Source organism: Orycteropus afer, unplaced genomic scaffold (genome assembly GCF_000298275.1).
Source record: "Orycteropus afer afer isolate SDZICR_OR568_19922 unplaced genomic scaffold, OryAfe1.0 scaffold00042, whole genome shotgun sequence".
Classification (NCBI taxonomy): domain Eukaryota; kingdom Metazoa; phylum Chordata; class Mammalia; order Tubulidentata; family Orycteropodidae; genus Orycteropus; species Orycteropus afer.
The window spans coordinates 8,657,110-8,669,900 of record NW_006921629.1 but is presented as its reverse complement, the minus strand read 5'-3'; the positions used below and the strand labels follow the sequence as shown (position 1 = coordinate 8,669,900).

Here is a 12,791-nt window from a genome sequence, read left to right as displayed (position 1 = left end):
GTAGATTGCCCCATCTTCCTTCTGAGGAGTGGCTGGTGGGTTTGAACCGCCAGCCTTCTGGTTAGCAGTCAAGTGCTTTAGGTACTATGCTACCAGATCTGGGGTCTTTTTCCATTCTATATAAAGTTAGTGATCAGTTTTTTTATCCCTTTAAAGAAAGATAATAGAATATGGACTGGGATTTCATTTTATCTATGGGTTGCTTTGGATAGTATTGACATTTTATGATGTTAAGTCTTCCTACACATGAGCTTGGTATATTCGTCCATTTGTGTAGATCTCTTGATTTCTCGTAGTAAAGTTTTGTAGTTTTCTTTGTACAGGTCTGTTCTGGTTACCTAGTGCCGCTCTGACAGGAATATATACCACTCATGGGATGGCTTTAACAAACAGGAGTTTATTCTTACAATTTGGAGGCTTTAAATCCAAGTTCAAAGTACCAGGCTCTAGGGGCTGGGTGAAAGCCCCTCAACGTTGGGGTTCAGCTCTGCCTCCTGCTCCTGGCCCACTGGAGCTAGAGGCATTTCTTCACTCAGACAGCTGCTGGCTGCTGAGGCTGACAAACCGAAGGTTGACAAGTAAAAAGTCACAGTCCCGATGTTACCAAACCACACGGCAGGCCATTAATTTAAACCCATTGTAAGTCCCAAGGTCGGCAGAGCATGGCAGGCTGCTGAACAATGACACAGCTACATGCGGGGTCCAAGTGTGCTACAAGCTAGAGACTATCCCCAAGGCTTCTCTTCATATACAGGAAGCAGACCACATCCCAAAAGCAGCTACTCAGTTGCTTGTGGTAGATCCCACCATGAGGTTGATTGCCAGTCTCATCATGGGGAATAACTACCACCAGCTGCCCAGCCACTCAACCAGGCCCAGCCAAATTGACATACAAACTGAACTACCACAAGGGCTTTTGTGACTCTGGTTAGATTTAGTGCTAAGTAATTCATTTTTTAGGAGCTCTGGTGGCATAGTGCCTAAGGCACTTGACTGCTAACCAGAAAGCTGGTGGTTCAAACCCACTAGCCACTCCTTGGAAGGAAGGTTGGGCAATCTACTTCCGTAGTGATACTGCCTCGGAAACCCAAGGAGGGGTTGCTATGAGTCAGGTCCGACTCAGTAGCACATAACAACAACAACAACAACTCCACCTTTTGGGTGGCTATGTAAATGGTATTGCTTTCCTAATTTCCTTTTCAGAATTCTCTTCATTAGTGTAAAGGAATCCAATTTGTTTGTGTATAGTGATCTTGCATCCTGCCACTTTGCTAAATCTTTCTATTATTTCCAGTAGTTCTCTTGTCGAGTATCTGGGATTTTCTTTGTATATGACCATATCATCTACAAATAGAGAGTTTTACTTCTTTGCCAATTTGCATGTCTTTTATTTCCATTTGTTGCATTATTGCTCTGGCAAGGGCTTCCAATACAATACTGAATAGGAGTGGTGATAAAAGGCATCCTTGTTTGGTTCCCACTTGCAAGGGGAATGTTTTTAGTTTCTCCATTGAGAATAATGATTGCTATTGGTTTGGTGTATATGCTCTTAATTATGTTGAAGAATTCCTCTTCTATTCCTGTTTTGCTAAGCCTTTTTTTTTTTTAAAATCAAGAATGGGTATTGGATTTTGTCAGATACCCTTCCTGCATCTATCTTATAGATCATGTGATTCTTTTATTTTACTTATGTGGTGGATTATTTTTTTTTTTTTTATCCTTTTTCTAATGACAAATCATCCTTAAATACCTGGTGTGAATCCCACTTGGTCATGATGTTTATATTTTTTGATATGTTCTTGGTTTCTATTGCCTAGGATTTTGTTGAGAATTTTTGCATCTATGTTCATGGGCAATATTGATCTGTAATTGGTTTTAGTATCAGTGTTATGCTTGTTGCATAGAATGTGTTCAGGAGTATTCCATCCTTTTCCACATTATGGTAGGGTTTGAGTAAAACTGGTATGAGCTCTTCTCTTAATGTTTGGTAGAATTTGCCAGTGAAGCTGTCTGGGCCAGGACTTGTTTTTGTTGGGAGGTTTTTTTTTTTTTTTTATGACTTCTTTGATTTTTTTCTTTTGTGATAGGTCTGTTCAAAATTTCTACCTCCGATTGTGTTAGTTTGGGTAGATACTGCGTTTCTAGAAAATTTTCCACTTCTCCTAGCTTTTCAAATGTGTTGGAGCACAATTCTTTCAGTTGGTTCTACTGTGACATCACCCATTTTATTTCTTATTCATGTTATTTGCATCCTCTCCTTTTCCTTTGTTAAATTTGCCAGTGGTTTGTCAATTTTATGAATCCTTTCAAAGAACCAACTTCTAGTCTTGTTGATTCTATTTTTCTCTTTTATGTTTCATTTATTTCTACTTCTTTCTTTTTTGATGTGGCATTTATTGCTTCAAACTGCCCCCGGAGCACTGCTTTTGCTATGTTGTGTTTCATTATTGTTTGATCCAAGGAATTTTTTTATTGGTACAATAATTACTGGTCCAGTCTGATTTAAGTTCATTTCACCTAATTATGACATCAATTCTTTCCAAACCTCTTTTGAGGGAGGCTATATGGCATAACAAAGCAGCATGGGGGCTTTAGAGTGAGATACACTTACAATGAAATTCCAATTTCACTATCTATTAGCAGTGTAACCCCTAAAAATTATGCAATCTCTGATTCAGTATCCACATCTATAAAATTTAAGTAATTGTAATTATAGTGATGTATGTATAATATCCAGTACAGTACCTGGCACACAGTAAATACTCAACAAATATTAGCTCTTCCCCTTTCCTAAGTTCAGTAGAGATAGTATCAAGAATATATACATTCTCCTTTCTTTTTCTGAGACATCACAGAACTAGACTGGATAATCCAGACCAAGCCTCTGGACAAAACTTAGTTCCTTCCTGCAGTCATAGATGACTAAAGCAGACAACGCCATATTGCTTTGACTAAAATTCCTAGCAGGCTTCTTGATGTCAAATTTATACTATATGAGAAGAAAAACTATTTGTTTTCCATCATATGTTTCAATATGGTGCTCTAGTTTCAATTCACTAGGGATAGAAGTCTCTAATGTAAGAATGTGTAGGCCTATGAGTAGAAGTTAGGAAGAAAACTTAGCCATTAAATAAAGGAGCAGAGGACTGAATGTAAATCTTCAGGAGCTCTGGTAGTGTAGTACCTAAGGCATCTGACTGCTAACCAGAAGGCTGACGGTTCAAACCCACCAGCCACTACCTGGAAGGAAGGTTGGGCAATCTACTTCCATAGTGATACCGCCTCAGAAACCCAAGGAGGGGTCACTGTGAGTCAGGTCCAACTTGACAACACATAACAACAACATGCTTCTCACCATGTACAAAGAAACATAATAGAGACTAATGAGAATGAGTATGTATGAAGATGGTCCATTTTTAAAGGGTAAAATTTATAACGCACTAAAAGTAAAAACCTAACAAGAGATTAAGAATTTTTAAAAAGGTGCCTTGATACGAACATATCACTGAGATTTTTTTCCTTTTAAAGTATGTCAAAACAGGCTATTCTCTAGAAGGGCTATGTATGCACAAGGACACAGCTCGGGGGGCAGGAGTATATGGGAGGGAAGGATGAAGGGAAGAGGTAACTATGGGGAGGAAGTGGGAGGAGAGCTGTTGCACTGTGGGAGATTACAGTCAATGTCATGAGACAAAGTGTATGTGAATTGCTGTACGGAAGATGAATCTGCTCTGTAAACTTTCACCCAAATCACAATAAAATTTGAAAAAAAAAAAAGGCTGTTCTCTTACTTGGGTAACAGCTGGATTTTTTTTGTAGTTCAGGCAGAGAAATTCTGCCAGAGCCAAAAGCAGTTCAGTTCCAACTGGAGCATTTCCATGGATACCAGCAACAAAACGAATCTTTGGTTCTTCAGGTTCAGACACATTGGGCTTATTGGAGATTTCAAGGGACCATATGTGACGATATTCAGCACTCTGTCCCAAACTTTCAAAACCAGAAACAAAAGTCAGCAAGTAATCATACATTATGTTGATGCTGACTTGTGGACTTAAAAAAATAAATAAACAAAACATGTAAAGGTTTAAAAAAAAGTCTCTAAAGAGTTAATCATTTTGTCAGAAAACCTTAAGAAAATTAGGTTTCCTCGATCGAAGACAGCAGAATATAAGTAAGATATTATCAGATTTAAGCAAGATTGCGATTTAGTTCAGCATTCTCTAATTCAGTCATTCTTCACAGTATTTGTCCTATCTTCTATAATCTTTGCTATTATTTAATTAATACAGTTCTTCTAAATTATCTTACTTAATTTTTTGTTATACAAATATTTAAATAGCCACAAAGGCAGAGAACCTCACTTTTTAAATCTAATAAAACTACTTTATGTAAATAAGAAATGTTACACTTTACTATAGAAATGTATCACAGTAAAACTAATGCAATGAAAATAAAACAATGGCCAAAGACTCTACCTGCCAAGAACATTGAGCTTAATAAGGTCTGTTTTCTTTGATAGAAAGGGAGATTTACAAGTTAAACAGAAAAACACACACACACACATACACACACACATAAGCATTAAAATGAGAAGGATCAAAAAAGATCGTAAAGTTACTACTTTCTCACTTTGCTATTTAGTGATATTCAGTGCCTGTTGCTTTACCACCTAGAGTCTTGTGTCCTACCACAGGCAGATGTTCCATATCTTAGGGAAATATTTAATTAAAAATTTCTTCTTGAACTGGAATGTTTTAAAAACAAAAAAGTTAACTGAGTAAATGGACAGCAAAACAACTTTTGATTTTTGGTTTATTTTAAAATAAGAAAACCTATAAGCTATATATGGAACTGAGATATATGATACTATAATCTGAACTGGGTAGAAAATTCAAGCATCAGTTGAGTTAAGAGTATAAGCTCAGGGCAAAAAATAAAAGTGAATGCCCATACAATAGGCAAACAATAGAGATCAACAATCCATGGAAATAATTTTGGAGTAACTATAACAAAGAAGGTTGGGCAATCTACTCCCACAGTGATATTGCCTCAGAAACCCAACGAGGGGTTGCTATGAGTTGGATTTGACTCAACAGCAGTGAGTTTGGTTTGGTTTTATAACAAGACTTAGTGGTTAAGTGCTTGCCTGCTAACTGAAAAGTTGGCAGTTCAAACCCTCCAGCTACCCTGAAGGAGAAAGATATGGCAGTCTGCTTCCATGAAGATTACAGCCTTGGGAAAACCATGGTTCTATTCTGTTCTATATGGTCTCTATGAGTTGGAGGCAACTCATTTCAACAACAGGTTTCAAAGAGGACCTATAATGAAACAGTGAGACAGAGAAATCCCAGGAAGTGAAGGTAAAGGCCATCTTGGTCATCAGTTTTATATAAGTAAGTAATACAAATTTTTCCCAGACCCTGAGTCAGATGTTCCTAAAGCTCCAGGGAATGGAGACTGAGCAGATTGTTGTTGCTGTGTGCCATTCACTGAGTTGATTCCAACTCACAGAGACCCAACAGGACAGAGTAGAACTGCACTATAGGGTTTTCTAAGCACTAATCTTTACAGGAGCAGATTGCCAGGTCTTTTATTCCATGGAGCTGCTGGTGGGCTCAAACCACCAACCTTTCAGTTAACAGCCAAGTGCTTACCCACTGGGTCACCAAGGCTCCTTGTGAATAAAGACTGTAGTACAGAAATGACAGGAATCATGCTTTATTTTCTAACTGGAAAAAAGAAAGTTACACATGATCCTGGACAGGTGAGTTTGTATTTTCTTCCAAATTCCTCCTTCACCCCCAGCAAAACAAAACAAACTAAGCAACATTTAGTCAGAACATAAGCCTGCAGCTCAGAAGTGGAAAGGTTTTGAAATTAGTTTAAGTGATCATTAAGAAGAATAATTTTATATTTTCTGACTGCACAGGCTATACATTGCTAATCTAACAAGAAATTCTTCTCCAGTGCACCTCATGAAAGTTCCTAAGATTCATTGTTAGAAAGATCTTCAAGCAAATATCTGTTACAAAATAAGTAAACCCCAATTCTCTATACATTCTATTCCCAAATATTTCTAAATAAACAAGAACCATTCAATGTGGCTAATACTGAATGTATCCTCTTTAAAAAAAAAAAAAAAAAAGGCAATAAAATAGTAAGAAGATAACCCTTACCTGGTAAGATTTGTAATCTGTGGATAGTTCATTACAAGTCCTCTCAGAAATTCTGATAAGTCTTTGTATGAATGGTATCGATAGAGAGCTAGATTTGAAGAGGAGCGTAGCATGAGGTCTTCCAAACCATTCTCAGCTGAAAGGTCTTTAATTAAAGTTTCAAACTCTTTAGTAGTTGGATCACTGGCATCATCAGTGTTGGTGCTATCCCCCTTCCCTTTTTTTGATTCATTGTTTGAATCTGTAGAAGATCGAACAAGTGTGAAGTTGACCTGAATGGCACCTTCACTCTTTACGGTCACATTCTTGGTAACTGGATTATACCTGTAATAAAGAGAAAGACCAGAGCCACACTTCTTCAGTGGAGTACCCAAGCCCTGGGAAAATAGAGGAATGTGGAAGGTATGGAAGGTACATGAGTGCTTGAGATAAACACTGTATATCTTTCTAAAACACAAAATTTTTAACTGTGATAATTTAAGTTTTTTAAGTATTAATAAACAAAGAACACATATGTAGTTCACTATCAAGTATGAATGTGTTCTTAAGATTACGCATATGACTTTAAAAGAAATTTTGTGCTTATAATAGATACCCTTATGTCTTACAGAATCTGAGTTTACTTGTCTGCCATCAGGATATGAGGGTAAAAATATTTGATGTATACTAATTTAGGATATTCTTTACCAAGCACATCCTTCTTGCCCTATTTCTCAGTTACTTGCTGCTTTAGTTTATCTAATACTATGTCAAAACTGAAGAAAAACAGAAAAACTCTTATTATTGATTAGTGCAAGGTTTTAACTCATCCATTTCTGGACCACTAGATATTTGAAAATAAGTTTTTAAAAAAGTACCAACAACTTAAATGTTTTCATGTATTTACTCTTACGTCAACAGTTGTTCACCTCTTCAGAAACAAGGTAGCAGAAGGAGAGAAAAACATCTGCACTTAACAAAACATAGAAGGCAATGAGAGGGTAAAAATCCTGTTTCAGACTAAGCAGTCAAGTGGTTCTAATTTTAAGCTGCAAAGGAGGGGAAAGATAAAGAAATTTTTTTTTCAGGGAAAATAAAAGATCATAAATTCATTCATTCTTTTTTCAAGAAATATATCTCTGTGGAAAGAAAACCTGTGGGGAAGAAAATGAATGTAGTCTTACTTGGAGAAATGGCAATAAGAAGTAGAAGTAAATTTCACTAAAACATAAGACATATGTACGACAGTAAAAAATGAGTGTCTGTGAAAGAGCTTTAAAAGGCCTTAAAATGGTACAAATGTTAGGTGGTGGTATTTATTGGATAACATGATGAGAAGTGTGCAGCAGGGAAGGAACAATGTTTTATCAACTAACAGGTCCTGCCCAGAATTTTTACCAATGGTAAAGGAAATCGTTCACTATGGCGCTTACATTTGGACAGCAGACAGGTGATCAGGAGAGGAAGAGGAGGAAGGTAAAAGAGGCCACTGTTGAGGATGCCTCACTTTATAGATTTCTTACACCTACTAGTTAGTGCACTCACTTTGCCACTAGAGGAGAGTCGAAAGTGTAACAAGCTCTAAGCTACCCAACACTAAACTAAACGTTGCTTAGCAGGCTGTCTAGGAATAATCATCTACAATGGAAGCATGTTTGTCTTATCTCCAAACACTCAATTTCAAAGCATTTATTCACTCACCCTCGAGCAGATGCTGTGATTTTATAACTTCCTGGAACCAAGAGACGCCAGTAATCTCCAGTTTTGTAAGTAGTTACTGGGTGATTAATTTCAGCAACACTAATGGTAGCATTTAATATACCCCTGCCATCTGTGGCATCTAGAACAAATCCTCTTACACCTTGATGAGCCTGGGTAAAACAAGGACACCAGATTTCAATGGTAAAAATCATCAATCTTTGTTGAGAGCTCAGATGACAAAATAAGATTCTTAATAATGTAAAAGTATGAAACAAATAGGAATTTAGGAGTGGAGGGTAAAGCTAAATATTTAGTAAACATTCATTAAATAAAACATTTTAGCTTCCAGAAGGCTATTTTTTTCCATAGGCTAGTTTTGTCTTTACCATGAAGAATCTAAAGAACACAGTTTAGCATATTCTGACAAATTCAAAATATGGAACATGCTACAAGTAAACTGATCTGGCCTCTTCAAAAAGGAAACGTCATTTGAAAAAAAAACAAAGGAAGAGCTAGTGTAGGTTAAAAAGAGTAAAGAGATACAACAATCAAATGCAATGTATGAATCTTGACTAGATCCTGGTTCTAAACTATAGCTATAAAAAGATACTTTCGTTGTATGGAAATTGAATTTGCTCTGTAAATTTTCACCCAAATCACATACACACAAAAAAAGATACTTTGGGGACAAGTGGGAGAAATTTAAATACAGAGTAAATATTAGATAATATTAAGAATTTCTGTTAATTTGCTTATGTGAGGTAACAGCATTTGATTATATAGGAGGATGTCTTAACTTTTGGAAGACACATGGTAAAATATTTGCAGGTAAAATATGATAACATCTGCAATTTGGTTTGAATTAGTTTAGCAAAAAATTTGTGTCTATAATTTAAATCTAAGAAAGTAAAATACAGCAAAATGTTAACAACTGTCAAATCTAGGTGTAGGAATAGGAGTGTCCCAAATCGTACCAGTCTTACAGCTTTTCTGTATCTCTAAAATTTTTCAGAATAAAATGTTTTTAAAAATTAGTATGCAAACAGACAGCCTTTATGCCATACTATTCAGCACAAAGAATAAAGTGGAAAAGTACTGGCACAAAGCATTAGTCAGATTATCCTAATTAAACCCTTAGCATATCTCTTGTAATTTTTACCTGCTGGCCACAATGCATATCCAAACAAAAGGAAATTAATCATTTCACAGTAAATCACTGGCAAAAAGAGAAAGGATAAAAGCATTTACCCCTTGTGGATCATCTTTCAGCCAAACAATAGACAGGCCTATAAAGTGAACCATAATGCCAGGGTGAAACACAATCCTTAGAACAATCAACCATATGAGACCAAAAGGGGAGAGTTTGCAAAAAAAAAAAAAAAAAAAAAAAAAACACCTCATAAGGCAGGAAGGAAGGATGAATGGAAAAAGGGAACACAGGAAAATGGGAAGAATGCTGTTACATTGCGGGGATTGCAATCAATATCACACACACAAAAATGTGCATAAATTGTTGAATGGAAAATTAATTTACTCTGCAAACTTCCACCCAAACCACAATAAAAGGTTAAAAAAAAATTTATCCCACAGCCTATCTTTCTATCACTTGACAAATGCTTAGAATAAGTATCCAATTTATGTTAGTTAACTTAAATAAAGATAGGATCTAATGTGATCACTAATTACTAAGAGCAAAACTTCACTATCTATTTAACTATTTTCTTCAACTCCTCCCCACATATCCAAACAAATCCATTTCAATTCATGAATTTTCTAGATAAATGTACTAAAACATGAATGGGTCAAACTGGACTAGAAAGGATGTATTCTAAAATCACTGCATGAAAACCACATGTACACACAAAAATTATCTTCTTCCTCAAAGAATATTCTTAAATAGTCACCTGTTTCATGAACTGGATTAGAGATCTTCGATTCTGTTCCCAAAGTTTTGGCAGTTCTTTCTCAAGTGGGTATTTCACACAACCTAGTTCAATAGTCACTTCAAAGCAATTTGTGTGTAAGTAGTTCCAGTCCTGCATACCACCTAAAGGTTAAAAAATTAAAATCACTGACTGAAGAAGTTTTAAATAGCTCAGATCCCAAAAGGTAAGCAGCATTCCTAGTGAAAACCATATTCATCTCTCATCTACATTTGGTTGAAAAACAATAATTAATGCCTTCCTGTGAGGGCTCCTTTGATGTTCTGTGATACAGGTAAAACACCTGTACTTTCACATTTCCTGGTAGCACATCGAAGGTTCTTTGTAACAGTTAGAAGTAAAATTTAACACTTTCACCAAGTTTCAGTGCATTACTTTCACTCAAAGTGCACAAAATTTTAATAGCTGAAAAAGTTACTTTCAATGCTTTGAACTTAATATTTTTGTAGCATTTTAAAAGACTGTTTCTTTTTCAAAATTAAAAGATCAGTGACAGGCAGCATAATTCAGGGGAAGAAAAATCCATCAAATTCTGTGGACTTAATGTACAATAATGTTTACCTGGGACATTGTACCATTTAGCTCCATTTGTTATCCCATGGGGAAAATATTCAGCAGGATAAATATTCTTGCAAGGTCTGCCTTGAAACATCTGGAAATTTTCCTTAAAAACAAAAACACGATTTTATAGTGAATGATTGCAAGTAATATGGTCATTCATTTAACTGACATTTCTTTTTCTCAAAAGAATACTTAAGATCAAATCTGGGATGATCTCCAGGATATACTGCTTAGTGGAAAAAAAACAGATCAATGTAGATAGTATGCTACTTTTTGTGTGAGGAGGGAAATAAGAATTCTTAATTCTTTTTGTTTGTATCTGCATCAAAAAACGCTGGGAGGGTATAGGAAAATACTAACAGTGGTTACAAATAAGGTGTGTGGAGTGGGAATGGAGTAGATGGGGCCACAGAAGGCAGTGAGATCTTTTAATGTATAGCTTTCTATGCCATAACTATTGTGTATGTGAATTTATGATCTATTTTTTAAAATCAAAATGAAATGTGATCAATAAAAAATAGAAGACTTCATTATTACTTGCAATTACAAGTAATAGAAAACCCAGACTAAATCCTGACCCTGTGCCACCCTCCAAACCCGTTCATGTTCATGCTTTCAAGAAGCTCAAAGTCCAAAAACTGATAATATGCATACAATGTAAATTAAGCAGCTTTTCCTGGCCTCTAGCAGGATTGAGATGGCCTCTCTGTATTCTGCACACTATACAACAATTATCTTATCTTATTGTGATAAATTTCTGTTTTATAAGCCACCCAGTTTGTGGTATTTTGCTACAGAAGCCTTAGGAAATCATTATACATAGTATGTTCAAAAGTGAGGGGAGAAATAAAGGAGCAAAAGCCCTAAGGCTGCATTAGAGAAATCATGGGAAGCTTAATTGAGAGGAAAGCACTTGATGTAAATCTTGCAGAACATTTAAGGCACTTTAGAAAAAAAAAAAAAAAAGAATTTTACAGCACCTTATGCTTAAACACAAGCTTACCTTGGAATAAGAAAGTGCTATTTGTTGAAACACAGCATCATCTGGTGATTTACTGTATGTTGCGAGCCCTTGTTCATCATCATCATAAGGGTAGTTCACCACCAAAGAACCTACAAAGGAAAAGAGGTAAATGTGTTATGTTATCTGTCTCAAAGTATCTCATTAACATAAAATAAGCTTTTCACAATACTGCCAGAGAAAGAAGCCAATAAAAAAATTTGCCAAGGCTACTAGTTAATTTCCTCAATAAAAAATAAAAGTGGGTAAGTAATAAAAGAAATAGCCATGTACAACTCTAAAGAGTACCTTAACTGGAAATCTTAGGAATCTACCTGAATTTACAGGAGTAATTTACATATCAAGGCTGAAAGCAGAAGTATATGGATATAATTCAAATAATTTTACTTTTATTATAATTAGGATCAGAAAAATGAGTAAAATTTGATACTTTTTGAAGATGTGGAGTCTAAAACACAGAGAGGGTGAATGATTTATGGATAGCAGAGGTAGCCCTAGAACTCAGATCTCTTGATTTCACACTCAGGAAAAAAGCTAAACTTATCAAAACACTTTCCCAAAGACTAAAAAGAGAACCTACATACTGGCAAAAAAAAAATTTGGCTACCACATATCAGACAAGTGTCTAATCTCTAAAGTTTGCAGAAAACTTCAATACCTCAATAACAAAAAGACAAACAATGAAAATAAAAAATGGCCAAAGGATATGAACAAGTACTTCATCAAGAAGATATTCAGGTGGCTAACACACACATGAAAAAATGCTCTCAGTCATTAGCCACTAGGGAAATGCAAACCAAAACTACAATCAGATATCATCTGCCCCTGGCAATAATGACAGTGATCAAAAAAGAAACAGTGAACAACAAAGGATGTGGGGAGACTGGAACTCTTATACACTGCTAGTGGGAATACAAAATGGTACAACCACTCTGAAGATGATATCGTGGTTCCTTAAAAAGCTAGGAATAGAAATACCATACAATCCAGCAATCTCACTCGTAGGTATATATCCTAGAGAAGAGCTATGACATGAAAAGACACATGCACACTCATATTCATAGCAGCATTATTCACAATAGCAAAAAGATGGAAACAACTTAAGTGTCCATCAATGTATGTATGGATAAACAAATACATAACGGAATACCATGCAACATTAAAAGATAATGATGAATCTGTGAAACATCTCCCAACGTGGATGAATCTGGAGGACATTATGCTGAGTCCACCACAAAAGGACAAATACCATATGAGACCACTATTATAAAAATCCAACAACAGGTTTATACACAGGAAGAAATATCCTTCCATGGTTACCAGGAAAGGGCAAGAGAGGAAGGGAGATGAAACCATTCCTCTTGAGGACAGGAACCAGACAAGGATGCCCGCTATCACCACTTCTATTCA

General features: G+C 35.8%; 1 protein-coding gene across 1 annotated transcript in view; it reads right to left on the bottom strand.

The window, feature by feature from the left end:
• The window catches only part of CPD (carboxypeptidase D), an 87,102-nt gene that overhangs the window by 12,557 nt on the left and 61,754 nt on the right, over positions 1 to 12,791 (bottom strand). Inside the window, exons 8-13 of the mRNA XM_007937561.1 lie at positions 11,364 to 11,473; positions 10,361 to 10,463; positions 9,761 to 9,903; positions 7,857 to 8,026; positions 6,177 to 6,500; positions 3,792 to 3,987 (exon numbers count right to left, since the gene is read on the bottom strand). Of these exons, the coding sequence (XP_007935752.1) occupies positions 3,792 to 3,987; positions 6,177 to 6,500; positions 7,857 to 8,026; positions 9,761 to 9,903; positions 10,361 to 10,463; positions 11,364 to 11,473 (1,046 nt within the window). The remainder of the gene's footprint in view (positions 1 to 3,791; positions 3,988 to 6,176; positions 6,501 to 7,856; positions 8,027 to 9,760; positions 9,904 to 10,360; positions 10,464 to 11,363; positions 11,474 to 12,791) is intronic.